This window comes from Molothrus aeneus, chromosome 10, assembly GCF_037042795.1.
Source record: "Molothrus aeneus isolate 106 chromosome 10, BPBGC_Maene_1.0, whole genome shotgun sequence".
Taxonomy (NCBI): Eukaryota; Metazoa; Chordata; class Aves; order Passeriformes; family Icteridae; genus Molothrus; species Molothrus aeneus.
The window spans coordinates 12,161,777-12,181,624 of NC_089655.1; the positions used below are offsets into that span (position 1 = coordinate 12,161,777).

The 19,848-nt window shown below is 38.0% G+C and overlaps 1 protein-coding gene across 2 annotated transcripts in view; it reads right to left on the reverse strand.

The window, feature by feature from the left end:
* Positions 1 to 9,427: 9,427 nt before the first annotated feature.
* Positions 9,428 to 19,848, reverse strand: part of PLOD2 (procollagen-lysine,2-oxoglutarate 5-dioxygenase 2) — a 48,557-nt gene continuing 38,136 nt past the window's right edge. The window contains exons 11-20 of one of the 2 annotated variants that reach the window (XM_066556686.1): positions 18,953 to 19,057; positions 18,567 to 18,692; positions 17,241 to 17,382; positions 15,977 to 16,039; positions 14,533 to 14,646; positions 14,062 to 14,127; positions 13,477 to 13,581; positions 12,003 to 12,149; positions 11,650 to 11,775; positions 9,428 to 10,623 (exon numbers count right to left, since the gene is read on the reverse strand). In XM_066556686.1, the coding sequence (XP_066412783.1) occupies positions 10,468 to 10,623; positions 11,650 to 11,775; positions 12,003 to 12,149; positions 13,477 to 13,581; positions 14,062 to 14,127; positions 14,533 to 14,646; positions 15,977 to 16,039; positions 17,241 to 17,382; positions 18,567 to 18,692; positions 18,953 to 19,057 (1,150 nt within the window). In that variant the 3' untranslated portion in view covers positions 9,428 to 10,467. The remainder of the gene's footprint in view (positions 10,624 to 11,649; positions 11,776 to 12,002; positions 12,150 to 13,476; positions 13,582 to 14,061; positions 14,128 to 14,532; positions 14,647 to 15,976; positions 16,040 to 17,240; positions 17,383 to 18,566; positions 18,693 to 18,952; positions 19,058 to 19,848) is intronic. The other variant, XM_066556685.1, reaches the window with a different exon arrangement.

Below are 19,848 nucleotides of genomic sequence, written 5' to 3' on the forward strand. Positions count from 1 at the left end.
TTGACTTGACTCCTATAACTGTACCTTTAGTATTATGTTGGAAGTATTTTTGCAGCTTTTATTTCTGTCCTAATTTCTATTATCCAGACCCCATCCTGGTTTTAACAAGCATCTGTACAATTCAGTTTTGGCTGCAAGATGGCAGACAGGATAAAGGCACTAGTTTATTTGCAACTTCTACTCACCAGAGAAAAAGTACATGGATAAGACAAAGTCTTTGTTTCCTTCCACTGTCTCTGCTCATACATTTATTAACTGGTTCAAATATTTTGACCTCCCCAGCAAATTACAGAAGAGAGCTTATAGAACACACAGATCCTGAAATTAAATGAGAAAGGTCATTCCCAATAAGCTTACGTCAAATGTGCAGAAATTCAGCATATTGCAGGCATGGCCCCAAAACGGGTCCTATTATTTCATTGTTCATACACTTTAAGTGTTTCAAAATCATGGTTATTTAGTCCCTATTTATCAGTTTTAAACATTATTCCTGTAAGCAGCCTTCAGTAACCACCAAATAAATCAAATAATGTTCTTGTGTTATATTTATGCAATACATACCCAAGATAGCAGAATAAATTACCAGAAGCTTAGCAGACAGGAGACTATTGTAGGACTATCCAAAACTCACTCCTAAATTATAAGCATTTTTTCATGCTGTTATTATTCTTGGTTTAAGTTTAGCGAATATGAGAATTCTAGTAGCCTTCTGCCCCAAGTTCTCATGAAAACGAGCACAAAAAGCAACTTTACATATTCAGAGGGCCTTCTTTTGAGCTTCATGTGTTATCATTTAACTAAAACATAATGCACTCCAGCTTGCAGAGGGCAGCAGTTCAGTTCAAAGAGTTTTAACACACCTTCAAATAATTTCCTGAATGATAAATACAAAATTGACAGTATGCAAAGCTGTTCGTCCACTATCTATGCAAGTCTTCAGACAGTCCTGAACTTACAGCTAGTCTAAAAAGGAAAGGAAAGTTCTATTTTGGCATTTGGTTTGAATATATTTATTTCTGAACTGAAGGAGGGATGAAGAGAGAGGAACTGGGGCCTGGAGAAGCATACCATGAAGAAACCATGCTTCACATTTAAGTAGCATTTTTATTGCCAGTGGTATTTGGCTGTGTTGTTGGACTGTTTTCTCCTTTCCCACACCACTCTACTACACAGAAAAACATTCATAATTCAAAACTTAGGCAGTTGGAAAGCTAGATGAAAAGGAAGAATATTCTCTTTATCAAGGTTCACTTTATACACAGGGCTATCAACATGCTGAACTCAAGCCAGGTGGGAGCACAGAAAGAAGCTCTGTATCTTCAACCAACTTCCAGGAATCCAAGAGAAGCAGTGAAATGTTCCATAAAACAGTGAGGAAAGACTGCAGGCATCTCTGTAATCACTTTACCAGTGGACCACAGGCGTTTAGGAAAACACTGGGTTCAAGAAAGGAGTTGGCACAAGGGATGGAGAAGTGCCATGGCTCAGCAGTGCTCTGCTTGCACCATGGGACACTGCAGCAGCAACACACAAGGAAGGCAGCACAGTAAAGGCAAAGATTAATGATTAAATTTATCTAACAACTGCTGGCAAGGAAACAAAGAATAAACTAAAGGTGGGGTGGGAGAATGTGGGGGTTCCAATTAGTGGCCTTATAAATAATTCTTATTGTTTCAACTGGCCAAATGTGAGAAATGACAGCAGAGATGCCTGCTGGGAACTCAGCCCCTTACAACAGAAAATGGAAGACAATAGTGGAGCTGTTAACTTCTGACATGATCAATACATTTCACTCTCCATTACAGCCTGGCAAGTGGATTGAAATAAGACATTTAATGTTATTTTTTGCATGAAGGATAGACTGTGATATGCAACGTTGTCACTTGCTCACTCAATTCCACTGCCTTGCACTTTTTCTAAACTCATTTCCTATGGATTAAGATTTATAACTTTGCTTTGTATACATCTACTTGGTTCCATTATTAAAGAAAAAAATCCCAACAAACAAAAACTCAAAAAATCAAACTCACAAACTTATTTCCTTCCTTTTAAAAATGAAGCTGAATCCCAAATCAGTTTTCTTTAGTAGGGTTTTTTTAAAAAAAATCTGCAAGCTTCAGTAGTGAGAGGAAAACATTCTTATCATTAGCAACAAACACTCATCACTTCTTAGACATTTAAAAAAGATAAAAATCTAGTAAACTTTGCTGTAAGTTTTTATCATGAGCAGATTTTCTGTGGAAGATACTCAGTCCAAAAGAGCTTCCTTGGCTTGCCTTTGAAGTAAAGAAGCAGCACTACAATACAGCATGCTGCTCATAAAATCTTCAGCTTGGAGATAAGCACATCAAAAACAATAGGGCAAAGGCAGATGGGAATATTTGTAAAAGAATTATACAGAAGCAAAATTTATATTTGAGATACTTATCCCATGAAGCTTGTCCAAGACACCAGAACTGTGGACCTATGCTCTCTCAACCCTTGGCCTCTGTGGTCTCACTATCAAATCACACCTCCTGCTTTGCAGGAAATAGATAAATTAGCACATTAGGCCCAAGTATTTTGCAAACTTCTTACCTGTTCTTATGTATCCACAAGCCGAGGACATGAAGCTGTGTGCAAAAGCTTGCTCTAGCTGAAATTAATCCTTACATTAACAACCTGCACTCACAGATGCAATCAGGGTCAGTACTCCATGAAACCTGTCAAAAATACACCTGTCCCTGTACTTGACTCCTTTCTGCCTGCTAGCTCAGCAGAACTTACCCTGGAAATTTAATGCCAAGCATGAGACTGGGCAGGTATTAGAGCATTGCATGTGGGGGCATCTCAGCTAAGGAACCTTGACTAGGTTGGTAGTTTGGCTTTATTTCTGAATACATATGTTTTTATGAAATCCCTCATTTTGGTTGTACATGAAGAAAAGACCCTTCAGGAATAAAATCTGCAACTAGAAGCTCTTTTTAAAGAGAGTTAAAATTATGCCAAAAGAAAAAAAAAATTGTCTTCAGGCTGTGGTATTTTGATGACATTGCTCAAGTGCCATCTCAGGGCTCTGGTCATAAAATCCTCCATGTAGGGAATATTTTTGTTGTCTCAATGGCTGCAAAGTTTTTCTCTCTTCTGCAATATACTCTCTATTTATTTATTTTGAGCTTCTGATTTCCAGCACTCGAATGCTGCTATAGCAGTACATTGATGTACTTTTGTTCCCTTGATACTAAAAGTAAATAAAAATGGAAACAGCTTGCCAAGAACAGATCCATTTATTTGCTCAGAAAACATTTCAAGAACACCTGCACAGCTATTCTGGAAACATACTGGGAAGTCCATTCAGCCTTTCCTGTTTGTGTACTTTCAGGTAGATTATGTCTACCTAATGCTGGAAAACAGAGCATTTTCCATAGCACTATGTTCAAGCTAAAAAACATCTCATTTTTCTTACTTTTGTTATTTGAACAGCTAACATGGATCAATTAATTCATGTGAAGTTCATATTCGTATCCCCTTTTTTCAGTAATAATTAAAGAAAAATGAAGCCATCTCTGTGTACTCTCCTACATGCCCTAATTTTCAGAAAAATGGAATAATTTTTTTCAGCATGAGCTGCACAATGAAAAACCCCTATTTGCAGAACAAGGCCAAGCTACAGTTAGGCTATAGGAAAAAATGAAGCACAGGTTTGTGTTCATACACATACATTGATAGATGATGAGATGAAGGCTAAAAAGCCCTGACCAAAGACAGGCCACAGCAGTGAAACATGGCACAGGTCACCTGCTCCCAGAGCCACCAGCTCAGGATGAAGGGCTGGCCTGTGGGAGCTCAGAAACTGCTCTTGCCTGGAGCCCTCTGTGTCCATCTCATCCCACTGGCTGCACAGACCACTCACAGAAAATCCGGAAACCTCATCTGTGCTTTTTTACAGAGCATAGCTCTGTCGAGCTCTGAAGAAGCAGTTTAAAAATTTACACTTCAAGAACACTTGAGAATAAAGATCCCTTGTCTCTGCCTGCCTTGCTCCTGCCTCCATTGATGCACAAGCCATCGGCCACCCATGCTTGTTTTTGTCCCTGGAAAGCTGACATCTGGCAAACACATGAGATGTGGAGGGGGCACAGTTTGGATGGAGAGACGTGCACTGTATGCCTGAGCGATGGGAACACAGGCAAGGAGGCTAAGAGAACTAAAAGTTCATAGCACATGTGGCCAAAATGCTCTCATGCAGATTAACACATGTGATTGAAGTATAAGAACTGAGAATTTCCTCTATTTTCAAGCAACTCTATCAAAATCTCCAGTTTACAATTCGTGATGGCATAGCAAAGATAAGTCTGCGACAGCTGGATCTCGAAATTCTACAGCAAATCACTATTTTATATACCAGGACCTAGCCTACTTTACGTGGTACATGTTTTAAACAATGACCAAATGCTTGAAATAGCTGCCTGGGTGAATCACAGTGTACAAAAGGGATTCAGAGATGATGAGTCTCTAAATTTGGCTGTGCCAGAAGTTCATTGTTGCACTCTGTACCCGTCCACCTCGTACATTCTCCCAGCCCTGCCAAAGAGAAATCTAGCTTCTAGTAGCTTATACTTAATACTCTCTGCCCCAGCTTCTCATGCATTCTATTTACTTCATGCTGGAGTATCTTCCTTTAGAAGGGACTTGTTACAGAAATAAGTGCAATACACTTCTTTCCATGTCTATGTTAGAAGTCTCTGAGGAAAAAGCAAGTTAACCCCCCAAATCTTCATCTCTCATAAGCTCAGAGATTTGATATAATTTAGGAACTAAAACATCAGAGGACTTAATCTTTGAAAAGCATGCTCCATTTTCTCTAAGCTCCTTATACACATCCTGGGGCAACTAAGTTGGATCAAACTCTAGCAGTAAACCCTAGATTTCTCTTTAATCAGTGTGCTTACTGTGGGATCAGAGCAGGATGAAGCTTACTCTCTCTGGTACCCTCACCAATTTCATCTCTCCATCCTGACTACTACCACAAGAGGTGGAGAAAGACCTATCGTTCAAATATCAACATGACAAGCTGAACACTTTGAAGTTGAACTTTCCCTTACAGAAGAGTGATAATTGTTACCAGTCAGCAATTTGCTTTAAGGAACAAAAGCCTGAGCAGTTATTCTGCTAGTCCTGCTGCCAGACACATGGAGAAGTGGAAAACAGCAAGGCTGCAAAGCTCCTCTTCACACACAGTGATGACCGTGTGAAGAGAGAGACCAGTGACCCATGTCTGTGGAAGATGAAAGCCTCAAGTGTCAGCAAAGCCCACTCTGAAGGGTAGGTCCTGATGTTTTAAACTATTAAATATGGTAAACCATCTCATGGGCTTACATTACTGCTCACACTGATTGTCATTCCAACTCAGGCTCTGAAAACACAACGCTTTCATGCCCTGTCTACACTACAGACATTGCAGCAAGGAAGTAGCTTCTAATAAATGTATTCTGCTCCTCTCTCTCTACAGACTGCAGAAACAAAGTGGAAACTTAACAGAGTTACTGGTAGTTGAGCAACTCCTCTCACAACTAAGCAAAATTCTGGCAAACAGGGGAACTCTGGTTTGAGGCAACAGACCAGTTCCTGAGTCTGTTACTCTATGACTATACATCTCCCTTGCCAACTGCAGGCACTCAGACATTCAACAACCATAAAACAGCAGCAAGTGGAACAGGCAAGTACAAAGGGATGCACAGGACCCACAACACAAGCAGGTTTTTTCAAGAAAGCCCAGTTTTCCCCACTGCCTGAGCAGCACAGCATCACCCCAGGCCAGGACCCTCCTCGCTGGCCAGGCTCTCAGCTTTACTGCTTCTGCAGCTGCACTGATGCCAGCACAGGCTGTAACCATGCTGACTGAAATCCTACTTTTGAATTGTTGCCACACTCTATTAAATAACTTAAGATTAATATGATTTTATCAGAGAGCTGATCTTATATTTGATCCCTGTGCAAAATAATCCTGAGGGGCATTGCTTTAACACAACCAAAAAGCTCTTGTGAAGTTTAATCCAGAAAACTCGCTTTCCAGAAGCAATAAATTGCCAAGAGAAAAAGATGGTTTTCCAACATGTTGTGCATTTTGGCATGGTAGACTTTGAGACAGTCAGCATCAAGTTTCTTTAAATTAAGAAAAAGATAAGTATCTCAAATATAAATATTTCAATTTTTTCTGCAAATTAGGGCACATAGGAGAGTACACAGAGATGGCTTCATTTTTCTTTAAATATTACTGAAAAAAGAGGGGATATGAATATGAACTTCACATTAATTAATTGATCCATGTTAGCTGTTCAAATCTTTTTCCACTTCTGGAAAGTGAGGCTGCATTTAACAGCCTTTGCATCATGCCAGGATATCAAGTGCTTCTCAGACCTCCTCCTGTTAGCTGTTCGTTCCTTGTCAGTAGGAACAGGGCTCTGTGCAAACAGCTGCAGAAGGAAGGAATTGTGTAGGGTGAATTCTGAACTTCCACCCATCCCTTCCCTCCTTCTGCCCTCCCCCTAGCCCTGAAATACAATAAAATGCAGCCACCACCTGTAAGTGGGATGCACTTATACAGATTTGACCCATATGTCAAATAGGAAGAGAATTACACACAGAAGAGGGGGAAAAAAAATTAAAAATAGACAAAGTGCCAAATACCTCACTGAAGAAAATAAAAGCTTCTCTTTCCATTTCTATTTAAGGTTTTGACCTAGGTTCTTCAGAACTGCTGAGCAAGACTATCTGCTTTATTATATTCCAACTTCTTACATTAAGATACAGAAAGTATTTGTGTTGGAAAGCCATTTAAGTGGCACTTCCACCATCTAGGTACAACAAAATCCTGGCAGTCATAAATTCATTATTTATTTTTCCAACTCTACAGTTGACACTACTAGTGTAAATCTCATCTCTAAGAATTACCAATATCAATTCTACAAATGTATTTTTGTGAAAGCTCTGCCCTCCAATTCATAGTCTGCTGTGGAATCCAAAAAATTCAAAAAAAAGTACTAGTCAAGTAATTTTTTTGACACCTCAATCATAGGGGCTGCTGAGACAGATAGTGTCTTCCCTTCCACTCTCAAAAATAGCAGAGCAGCTTACTCTGCCATGCAAGAAAGTGAGAATTCACAGAGGCAAAGATTCAAAAAAATACTTACTCATTCCAGAACTGAATCCACTGAAGACCATATCAGAAATAAATCATATAAAACTGAAGTTCTTCAAAAAGCTCACTGCAGTAGCTAAAGAGAAAAATCTAAACCAGTTCTTTCAAGCAGAGAAACAAAAGCAAAACTGGTTACACACACGTGGGAGGAAAGAAGTACAAGGGTCCTTACTAAATTTTCTGTCTCTTCAATATTTCTATCTGCTGCAAAAGAGAAGCTGCTGTGGAAGCCCTGCACTGAATTAGCATTTAGTCCATGAATGCAGCAGACGTGGGGGAAAAATCATTATAAAGAAACAGGCACAATCAAATAGGTTTCATTATTATTGCCTCACTGAAAAAAACCTATTCTTTTGGGGCTTGTTAGTCTTACTCCTACCCACTCCCAGTAAGCATGAAACAGCAATCCTCTGGGAACAAAAAAATGAACTGGCAAATAGATAGTGGAATTACTTGTTGAACAGTGATGTTAAAGAAGATTAAATGTGTAAAACAAAACCAAAAGCACTGAACATTTCTTAGGAGTACAGCTGGAATAGCTCACAAATATGAAATAAAACCAAGCTACATTCAGTATTTTTAAGCAAAAGGAGACTTCAGAAATCTATTGCCTATAGACTGTTCTCTTACCCACACCACAGTCTCTCCAAGCACTTAACAGTGAAAAGTGAAGCCTGATCAAAGCAGAACAAACAAAATACTTTACAAATGCCTCATCTGTTGCAGAGCACCCTTATGTCCCTGTACTCCTGAGGTTTCTCATGCACTGCTGGAATTTAATTGCTGCTGTATCTTCTATGCCCCAAAACAAACTTTACTAAAGAGAAACGAGAGTCTACGTGCTTTTAAAAGTAACAAAATATAGAGAATCTTCTAATAGTGGCACTTCTGTTTAGTCTATGTGATTTCATATCCTCACATTCCAACAGGAGGGCAAAGCTTTCAGGACTGATTCAGGTGAACTGTTCAGAAAAAAAATTCTTTTCCTGGCCTGTGTGAGTTCCCAAGAAGTTAATGAGAACACTTCCATACCTGCTGCTGTCCACTTGAAAGGCAGCTGCCACCCTTTGCAAATACTTTATTGAAAGAAGAAAGAAGAGAACATTAGTAACTCGAGCATGGCAATCACATTTTCCCTTCCAACAAATGTGCAGCACAGTAAACACAGAGTTACTTGTCACTACGTGACAGAGTAAACTAAGAGTTGCAAACACAAAAATTTAGCAGTAATTAAAGCCCTCAGGGTTTTCTTCAGGCAAAATGCACACAGAAAAGATAAATTTTGCTGACAATTACAGAATGCATAACTAAAATACAAGTTATGGGGGAGAGGAAAAATTCTGCAGAAATCCAGAAACTCCCCTGTGCTACAGGATTGTATTTCTGTGATTTTTTTTCCAAGAAATCTCCTCAAAAGAATAAACTGCCTGTTAACTGATCCAATGGTAAAATATATTATTCTGTTCTAAGTTAGCCTAAGAGACCACAGACAAATGCTCAGAAAAAGATTACTAACAAAGGCTGTTTTCATTCTGAAGGCTTGAGGACTTTCTTATCTGTAAGGTTTGTCTAAGCACAGGCAGTAGAGAGAGAGACACTGAGACAGCTGTTCCACACCAGGAAACAAAGCTGAGGGATGGCAACCCCCAAATATTAGCCTGAAAAGCAGAAAAGTTAACAGTGTAAAGAGAAATTGAAAGAAAACAAAAAAATTTCCTGTCCAAAGCCATCCCTTTTCAAACTAGCCCATTTTAATATATTATTGAGGTTAACTCACTTTGATGTATTTGCTTCAGCATAACTTTAAATATGGCTAAAACTCATTCCTCAAAACTGCAGAACAGGGACATAAGCAGATGTGGTTATTTTCAGTAAAAGAAAAATATTTGAAACCCTCTCCTAATCCTGTCAGCTGCAAATAAAGTTTCTGTTTAGAAAGTGTGATAGAAACCTTCTATAAAGATACACAGTTAAAAAGTGAACTGCTGTTTAGATCATCAAACAGCCTCCATATAAAAACAAACCCAGGAACCATCGCTCCTGCTGAGGTCGTTCTGCAAGTCTAATGCAAGGCTTGGTACAGAGGAACTCACTGAAATAACTCCAGTAGCAAACAACCCAAAATCTGACATGCCCATCTCCCACCTAGATGGGATCATTAGAAAATATTTGTCAGTAAAGCAGTATTTTAAGAACAGTCACAAATGCAAAGAAACTACCTGACACAGTCAAGTAACAGCTGCTCCATTAATTTAAAATTACCCTTTATTTTTCTCAAGGTTTTCCAACGTGTTGTGCATTTTGGCACGGTAGACTTTGAGACAGTCAGCTTCAAGTTTCTTTAAATTACAAACAGTAGATACAGTAGGAATATTTTAAACCAATTTCTTCAAAATAAATGTCAAGTTATGACCCTTAGCTTTAAAAGAGACTGCCACCATTTCATTTTCCTGATACAAAATTCAAGTAATTTTAAGAGTAGAAAACTGTCCCTATAAAACATCCTATTAAAATTTACCAGCATTCTGAAAATAAGCATCAAATTTCCAGTATCCATTGGGTGCAACTACACATTTAGAAAAATAACTCACTTTAAACAAAGGTCACTTGCTGAAGAAAAGTAAGTTTTCAATAGGATAAGTTCTCAGAACAAATGATAAAACATTTCCTCCTTAGATAAAGGATTTCATCCTTGTTCCATCTCTGCAATTAATTTATTTTTTTCTTCTAAGGGTGTACATTTCAGTATTGACAATGAATACAGAGACGTTTTCCCTTCGGTACAAACCAGCATATAGAATTATTGCTTACCAGAAACAACTGTAAACAAGATTCATTTGATTTTGTTTTTATGCTGTGATTTTCCTTTCTTTGGTTGGCACCAAATATACAGACCACCAAACTTTAGCTGTGTCACTTAACTGAATGAAAACCACGATCAATTTTTGCGATGATTTTGTATTTAGCATTCCTTGGGTTTTGGGTTTTTTTCAACAAAGAAATGGGTTCACTGTGCTTTTCCATTTTCTCTCCTTACCCACTCTTTAGGACAGCAGAATGGAAAAACAAGTAGGACATGTTTGCTTTGGGACTCAAGGCTCAGAGCAGATATCAAGAAATCTCCAACAATATTAGAACATTTTCTGTTTTCCTCCTTTTAGCCCAAAGTACCTCTGCTGTGTAGTAACAGTAACTTAGTTTCTTTTATCACCATCTTCCAGAAGAGATCTATAAATAAATGTTTATGTAAAGAACACTGCTGTTGAAGAGGACAAAGAAAAATAAAATTAAGGATCAATGAACGATACTGCAATGTATCTTGTGCCATTCAAGATTGGAAGTCCTTCGTGTAAATGTGTAAGTCTTCCTGGGTGCATGAAGCTCCATCCTTTCCTGGGGGACTCAATGGAGCAGTTGTACCTAAGGAATTTACATCCACCTCCCTGTAGTAAAAACACAAACACAATAAACCCCAAACATTTATCTTGGGCTTTAATAAATTCCTTTTTATAAATCCATCACTTCAAATAATTTGCTATTAACAGGCTGGGTTTTTTTCTTTTACCATCCCTTAGCAAGGTTGTTTACATGACACCATCTTTAGAGCATTAATTAACAGACAAGCATTTGCAATCAGATTTCCCCTTGTCTTGCTTTAGCATTCACTGCATAACAACTCATTCAAGCAACAAATCTGACAAACAGATCTTCAATAACTTCACTATAGATTCTAGCAGAGAGAAGCAAATTGTGTTCACAGGTCTTGGTTCAGGACTGCACCCCTACCCAGGACAGCACTTAAACAAATCTTGAATGAATTAATCTGGCTGCTGATTTCACTCCAAAGGTGTACTTTCTAAAATAGTAAGTGTGCCAAGCACATTTATTAGTGTTAAGTACTATGAATGATAAAGGCTTATAAACACAACAGGTTAAATTTCTCTGTAAGTAAAAGTTGGATATTATTGCCACTGCCCTGCCTAGCTCCACACTCTGGGGAATGTTTTATTTGAATCAATATCAGACCAGAAAATAATTTAGCTCAGAAAAAACCTAAACAGATATAAGAGTTATGAATTTTCATACTGTGGCTGATCTAAAAAAGAACCATTAAAAATTCTACAGAAAAAAAGTCACTTGAGTCAACTTGGCACTTTTTAAACTCTTTTGAAAAACTGGTTTTCACTGTACAGAAACGAAGCATTTCAGAAATGTTAAAAATGAAATGACTAACATCACCTAAGTTTTTCTTCAAAGCCCTTCTCTCCCACCATCTGAAACCAGTCTGATCAATTCAGCCTGCCTGCATCAACAGTTCTGGATCCTGAAGCTGAGCAAATTTAGCGCTTGTCAAAAAACCACAAGGCAATTTGTGATGTGCAACTTTTCCTTCTCAGCTGGGTCTCTATATGTGTTCGTGTCTAATATTAGATCCTCAAAGAGCAACATTTTTAAAGCCAGTAACTCACCTGGAAGTCCTCTCCTACTTTGTTGAGGGCGATGTTGATTGTGAACGTAGAGGAGTCGTGGTGAGGTCTGAGCGACCGCTGTCTGTCAGGGCTGTATTTCACAACAAAGTTCAGCAGAGCATAGCCCTGCAACAAAACACAGCCAGACCTCAAGCTGTGAACTGTCAAGTCACACACAGGATTCCTGGGAGTTTGTTTAAAGCCGAGTTAAAATAAAAAGTCAACAACATTCATCTTTAACTACTGCTATGCCATACATAAACTCCCCAAGCAAACCAAAGAGGTGTATTCATTAAAATACTTAAATTTAGTCACACCATGGAGTAATTTCTGCAAAAGCTTTCAAGCCATACCTTGGTATAGTAGCCAGCAAAGACTTTTAGTGTGACTGGGGCAATGAACTCTCGTATGAAATGCAGCCATTCATTATCCAGTCCTATTTGCTTCATGTGAATGTCATCGGTTGGGACATTTTCATAACCTCCAGAAATGCGGCTGTCCTAGTGAAAACACCACAAATAGCTTGGAAACAGGAACATGGGATGGTTCTGACATTTCAACAAATATTTATTTGAAATCTGCAGAATCACAGAACTGCAACAAAGCAACGTTTCAGGGGCTGTCTGTACAGCAATTCCACAGCTAACTGCCAAGGAAGAAAGTGTGCTGAGAGCAAAAATCCAAAGATTTTGTAGGATGAGGCAATATTCAGATGTGTCACCTGTAAATAAAAGGGCTTCTTGGGATAATAAGTTTTATTTATTGAGCTGCAGATGCAACTGAAATTCAATCAGATCAAGAGACTTCAGGCCTCAACCTGACAGGGTAATATATGATGAAATAATTTGAAGATAAAAATATGTTAAAATTCTTTCCAGAGGCTCCTACCTACATAATAATTATGACTATAGTTTCTCATGGTACCACATTTGTGAATAAGAGAAACATTCCTCTGATTTTAGTGGTAGTTAATAAATACCTTGAATTCTCTGAGAATGTTGACACAGTATCTCATAACATTTTCAGGTAACTCCTTAGGGGGACAAGTCTGACAAATCAGTACTTAAGAGGTAAATGAATAAAACTTGTCTGAACAGTTATCAACAGCTATCCAAATTCAGCCTTGGGTAACTGTCAGGTGTCTGCTACAGAGCTGCACCACTGTTGGTGTCCAATCTGCTGATTCCAAGTCTGTCCTGGGTTTATGTGGCACAGCTTGGGCAGCAGGAGGGCTGCAGGGGTGGCCTTTGTGAGAAACTGCTGGAAACTTCCCCTGTGGAGCCAATGCCAGCCACATCTGCCACTGGCCAAAGCTGAGCCCAGCAGTGACAGAGACAGCACCCCTGTGGTGGCAGTGCCTTTCAGAAAGGGGATAAATGGGGGGAAGGTGTTCTTAAAAGGTTGTTTCATTGCTCATTGTATTACCAATTGAACCAGAGTAGAAAGTAAACTAATTTCCTCAAACTGAGTCTGTTTTGCCCTGTGTTGGCTATTGAATGAATCTCTCTCTGTCCTTATCTCTCTAGTAAAACTTTTTTTACTTTCTCTCTCCTGTCCAGTTGAGGGCAGTGACAGAGTGACTTTGGTGGGTGCCTGGCATCCAGCCAGGGTCAGCACACCATAACATTAATTGAAGAATGCCTCTAAATCTACTGAAGAAGCAGCAGTACACGGTAGACTAAACTAAGCACTTCATACCAGGAAGCAGAAGTTTCAGACCATTGGCAATTGTTGGAATGTTTGTTTGTTGCAGGACACTGTGACTTACTGTTGTAAAAGTAGTTAAGATCACTTGTTAAGATTATGTTTATATAGGCTGACACTTACTTGGTGTTTTCCACCAGACCATTGCCCAAAATGTTCCATTTCTTCTACTAATTCATCACAGGCAGTGTCAGAAAATATGGGAAACCAAAACACATCTGGACAGGGCTACAAAAAAACAATTAAAAACTTGATTCTCAAGCACATTCTCACAAAAGCAAAAACTTTGAGCTACATTCAAAGCCCTGACCCAGCACTAAGAGTGTATCAGTGCACCCAACACCTTCTGTGCCTTATGGCTCTAAATGACAACCGTGGTCTTCCACATTACAGGTTAATATGGGAAAACAGATTAAAACTGAATATTGCTTTACACAGAGAAAACTTATCCCAGCTTTTTAGAGAGGCAATGTTCATTAAATCACTGTCCCTAATTGTCACAACTGACCATCCAACACAAGTGCTCTGTCCAGATCAGTTGCATAAAAGCAAGCAGCCTATATCAAATGGCAAAAATTCAGTTCTAATCCAAAACATTAAAAAACTGTTTAGTCACAGACCAAAACAGCATTTGCATGGAAGTATTTACTGCATGCCAATTTATTATCAGTCAGTCACACAAACTTCTAAAAAACTACTTATACTCACCTGTTCTACTATGTTATCAGTGAAGATCTTTGAGTAGTTTGGATTTATGTAAGTTTCCTTCCAATCCTAAAAAAAAGTTATTTAAAAAAATATTACAACAGAACAATGACATTTGCAAGTGATAAAAAATTATTTATACTCTATTCATTTGCTTTACTGAAAGCACCAGAAACAATTTTAGAATTTCATATTCTCAAACAAACTCATTCCCATCATGTCAAAAATCATGAAACCTGTTACCTCAGGGCCATATCTCCAATTTCATGCTCTGGTCACCAGCTGGCTTGCTGATATGATATATTGTCATTTGCTTGGATGGGTAAGAACACCTTTTAGCACATGATCAATATTTAGCACACAGTAAACAAAAGTTCTCCAAATAAAGCCTTTAAATTTCAAGCCCTTAATAATATATAAATTTATACTTTTTTTTAAAATGAAATAACTTCTTAGCAATAATTAGATGCATACCACAGGATTCTCAAATATCTGCCAGAGATCATTGTTGTAGTGGGAAGTATTGTAATTGGCTGTAGAAAGAAGTCTTCCAAATTCATGTCTGTTGGTAATGTACATGAAAACACCCTATACCAATTAGAGAAAGCATCATTAGCAAAACTGTCCATCTTAGCAAAGCTTTAAAAAGGTTTTCATGATTGTGCTTTTATAAAATATAATCACACATTTTTACACATATATTGTAAAAGTGCATCCTAATTTTCAAAGGGTTGACTCTAATCACCAACTACTCTTCATAACCTCTTTTTTACAAGCATTTACTTGCATTTATTTTCTAAACACATTAAACTAAAACATATATTGTTGAGAATATACGTAGAGTTATAGAAAGGAAAAAGCAGAGGAGTGATTGTTTGATTTGCTTTCCAGAAAACTTAAGCAGACACACTGAAAGAATCTGATCTCAAACTGAAAATGCTCACACACAAGAAAACCAACATCTAGGGTTTAATTTCAAATTAAAACCTGAAAGAATAAGCTAACAATCAAAGGGTTCATGAGAGTCAGAACAAGAAACTTATTTCAGAGTATTCACTACATGATCCATCTGGTGAATTGGCCTGAAATAAAAAGATATTGGCAAATACAGCACACAAGAATATTCAGATCAGCATCCAAAACAGCTGAGCACTGAAGTCTGTTCATGTAATTATATGGAAGATATCAAGTAAGATACAGCTGTATTATCAAGCTATCAACAGAAGGTATTAACAGAACTCTCTTGATTAGAAGTAGTAGCAGAAAATAGTATTTTTAAAAGAAACTTAGGTTCTAAGTTTCTAAAAGAAACTTAGGTTCTAAACTTTTTTAGTTTAAGGTTTTTCAGACTAAAACTTTTTTTCTGAAATATTTGCAACTTGGATTTGCAGCAGATGAAGACATTACCATTTGGGTACTTTGGTACTTCTGTCTATGTTTTTGTCTGAAAAAGAGTTAAACTGTTAGAAAGATAATGATTATGTTAAACATGCCCAGTACTGGGCACTTATCAAATCATAAAATAGCTGCAGCAGAGAGAATAAGGAGGGCCTGGGTGAAAAAAAAACAGCTTAAAGTGACAATGTGGTCACTGAGGGGGCCTGGCAGACCTACAAGTGATCTGAGCTTTACTCCTTCCTAGGACTGCTCCATCCATTTTAGCTACAGAAGCAGTGTCAGCACACCTTGACCTCAGAAGCACTGAGAAACCCCCCTGAGGAAACAAAGAGCCCCTCTGAGATGCTTTCAGCTGGGCATGAAAAACCTGTCCCTGGCAAAACCTGAACCTCAGCAGACTGAAGAGAAAGCCAGAGCAGTGTTTCATCAGAGGAAGTGGACAGAGGAGAAGTGTCTTCCTGGGGTAGAGTGATACTGCATGTAATAATAACTAATTAATAAAAAACAAATAAAGCAACACCTTTGGGGCTCTGAGCATATGGAATGTTTCCGAAGAAGGGGAGTCTTTTTCCCTTTGTAAAGTCTAAAATGAAGGAGAATCATCATCAGTTTTCTGACACAATCTCTTTCTCTTTTCCCAGCTACTTTTAGGTTTCCACAGGTACATCAGGGAAATAGCAGCCTTTGACCAAAAGCTGAAATGCCTTTACAGACAACATGCATCTCCAAGCAAAGCTCTTCATACACATGTCAAAGCTGCTTCCACCAGCCCCTTCTTATCTGCTGCAATACAAAAACAAGCACGTACCAAACCCTCCTACAGCCCAGACTGACAGAGAGGAAAAGAGGAAGCAATTTTCTCATGAGCCAGTCAGATTAGTTTAATGAGCACATGGAAAGCACAGGTTTTGCAGGAACTGATGCTGAGGAGGTTTGGATACAACAGGACTGGACAGGGATGTTCTGAAGAATCAGTACAAACAGAGGAGATCATGCCTTGTTATGAGGGAATAAAAAAATTAATACTTGCCAACTTTTCTTGTTCAATTCAGCAAAAATATTTTTCAATGCTACAGTGTCTGGAAATAGGTCTGGTTTAGGTCTTATTTGTCTCTGTGCTGAAACTAGTGTAAATATCAGTAGAAATATGGATTTACAGATTCATAACTCTACAGTACAAATAAGTTCTCTCATTACTTCCAGGTTAACACAAGTAGTATTTATCTGATACAGTTTTAATCTATCTAGAAAAATTAATGAGTAATTCATGCTCCCTAAGATTCATACCTTTCCTTAAATCATCTAGGCTTTTTATTTAACACTGCCCATCATTAGTTTCAATATATATCTACTTCATAAAAAATGGCAAAACATTCCAACTCAGTCTCCTGGAAGTTTCACACTGTATAAAAATGTGCACAGTAGAGATGATCCAAATGCATTGGCAAATTTTAAGTCATAGACAGCAGAGCAGGTGAGCTCTCTTTCATCTACTGAGTTTGTGCCAAGGAGAAAGATATTTTAACCTCAACAGAAATTTCCAGGGAATTTAACTAGAAAACACCATGCATTCATTGCATCAGTGCATTGACCTTGAGAAAACCTCTGTTCTCAACAATTTAAAAAAATACACCTGAAAAGTTTTATCACACAAAAATTGGCCAGTACTTTGAATTAGAAGTAAAATATAATATCCAAGATCAATCAATGAAGCAGTCTATGAGTACAGCAGGACACAAAGAAATGTGTGTATTTGCAAGCAAGCTGTTTCAGATACACCTTACCATCTCCCTGGCATTCCTGCAGAGTGCCATATCAGGATCCAGCTTATCACGCATGAAGTAGTTCTTTTCTTTCATCTCAGATCTCAGAGTCTGTCCCTTAATTAAGTATATATTAGCCATGTAAGGGATATTCCATACTCCTCTGTTGAAAATGAGAAAAAGAAAAACCAACACAAAAATAGTTTAAAGCTATGAAAACCAATTTGTTGCCTATTCTACTAAATCAGCATCTCTGTATTTGCTGACAAGACTAAGCAAGTTGCAAGGAGAAGAAGCTGAAAGGTTCCCAAGACACTTGGAAAACTACATCTGGACATCTCAAAAGTAGGCGTAGGCAGTAATTCAATTTTTATGAAATACTGTTATAAAAATATTGCAAGGTCAAATTCTCTGTGGAATTTTAACTACACGTGTACTTCATGTTTCCATAGTTAAGGCCATCAGTCAAACTCTCTTTTAATATTATTTTACAATACCAGATGGAGAAAGTAACTCCAAAACAGATTTTTAAATGAGTTTAAAGACTTCACTGAGACTCCACATAGCTGGTCTGACCTCCTCACACAAATACCCACAGACCACAGTAGGCCATGTATTTATGTGAGTTGAGCCAATTTCAACACAAAAGCATTGCTTTCAAAATGCTCCCTCTGCAGATTTCCCCCCCTCTCGGTGCCACAAGCACATCTTTTAGTACAGCAGGACTGAAAACAAGCCAGTCCTATTCAAGCAGTCTGTTTCAGACCCTTTTGTTCTTCCAGAGCAAAGAAAAGGCATCCCCATATGGAACAGTCAAGCTTAGAACAATTTATATCACATTAATTTAGGGGAGGGATAAACCCAAAAGTTTATCCTAGACAAAGTATTGCTGAAGAACTCCTTAAGATATTTGTGACATCATATACAGGATGAAACACACAAAGCAATTATAGCTGTTCCATTGATTAAGCATTTGCCCCAATGAGTTGACAGTCATTTAATGAATACAACAACCATTCCTTTTGCCTGAAGTTCCAGGGATGTAGAGTTTTGGGTTTGCTTTTTGTTTATCTTGCCTATTTCTGTACTGTACACTGACACCATCAGACAGGTACCAGTAATGGCTGTGTCCAGACCTAACCCCAGCTCATCACATTAAACACTTGGCCTTTTTTGTCAAGCTGTGAGTGGGAGCAAACAAGTGAATTTCTATGAAACAAAAACCACAAAACAATATATCTAACCTCATCTCTCCAGGAGTAATACCATACTCATATATCTTCATGCAATATGTTGCTAATAACCACTGGATGCCCTGACTTTAAGAATTAGTTTGCAGTTACTTACACTCTGTTCCCTTGGACAATGTCCACATAATCTTCTGATCGAGCATAATAACCATCAGGGCTCAGAGCACCCCAGAAATTGGACCAAAGCTTCCCGTGGCGAGTTACTAGTGGAGCAATTATCTTCCTGTGAAGTGACAGATTGAATAAGAAAATAGGAAAATCTGAAACTGAAATTCACATCAGGAATTGCTGTTTGACAGGAATAAAATGCTTTGTGAATTGTTGGCCCCCAAGCCTGTTATGAACTATGGCAATGAAATACCACAAGTAAACAAAGAGAATTTAACTCTGCAAAAACAAAATAGGATCATATTTTCTCTGGACAGACCCCAGAGAATCCTGTCAATTTAGAGGAAATTCTACAAAATAAGAGATTTACTATACCTGTTCTGTTCTATTAGTATTCTTAAAGTTTTTGGGTTTGTCAGCACGACATCCGCATCTATGCTTAAGTAATATTCACACGTTTTATCCTGGCGACAAAGGTCCCTAAAAAGACAAAAAAGAATTATTAACTCATGTTAATAAGAGTGTCCACATGGACACATGTCCAGAAAAAATTCACAAACAAAACAAACACAAAGCTTTTTAAAAAACCCAAACTACAAGTAAGTACTGAACTGATTCATTGCATTAAAGTCCTCTGCAGCACAGTATTGTAAAGAAAGGTGTCTTTAGACTACAGTAGTTTCCTTAACTAGAAGATTAAAATACATGGATTAGATGACTTATATTTTTCTTTTAATTAACTAAGTGGCCTCTAGCCTTTCCTAAGTCCAGTAATGCCTTCTATAGAGTGCCCTAATAGAAAATGGGGCAGGGGGAACGTGCCATTAATTTATACAGCTGGGTATCAGTACAATCACTTAACAGTGAAGAATGACCTTATTTAGTAAGCTCCTCTAGCTAGTGGCTGTAATGCTGTCTTTGGAAAAAGATTCCACAGATGCAATCTGAATGGTAATTGAAACCTTATGGAGAGTGTAAGACAAAAAGTTATAAACTTTTATAAAGAAACATATATTTAAAGACCTCTTCTTTGTCTTTTTGACCTACAAGAACAACAAAGTTGGTAAAGAGAAATATAAACCAATTGCAAAGGCAGTGAATTTATACTGGAGAAAGTAACGGAATGTCCCCATACACAATTTCTATCAGTTGTGAATTTGATCTCAGAAGAATAAACTGCACAAATTCCCATGCCTTCAAGAGAAAGACAAAGAAAACACATTCTACTGTAAATATGAAAGATACACAGACTATGTTTGTATGTTTCTGGC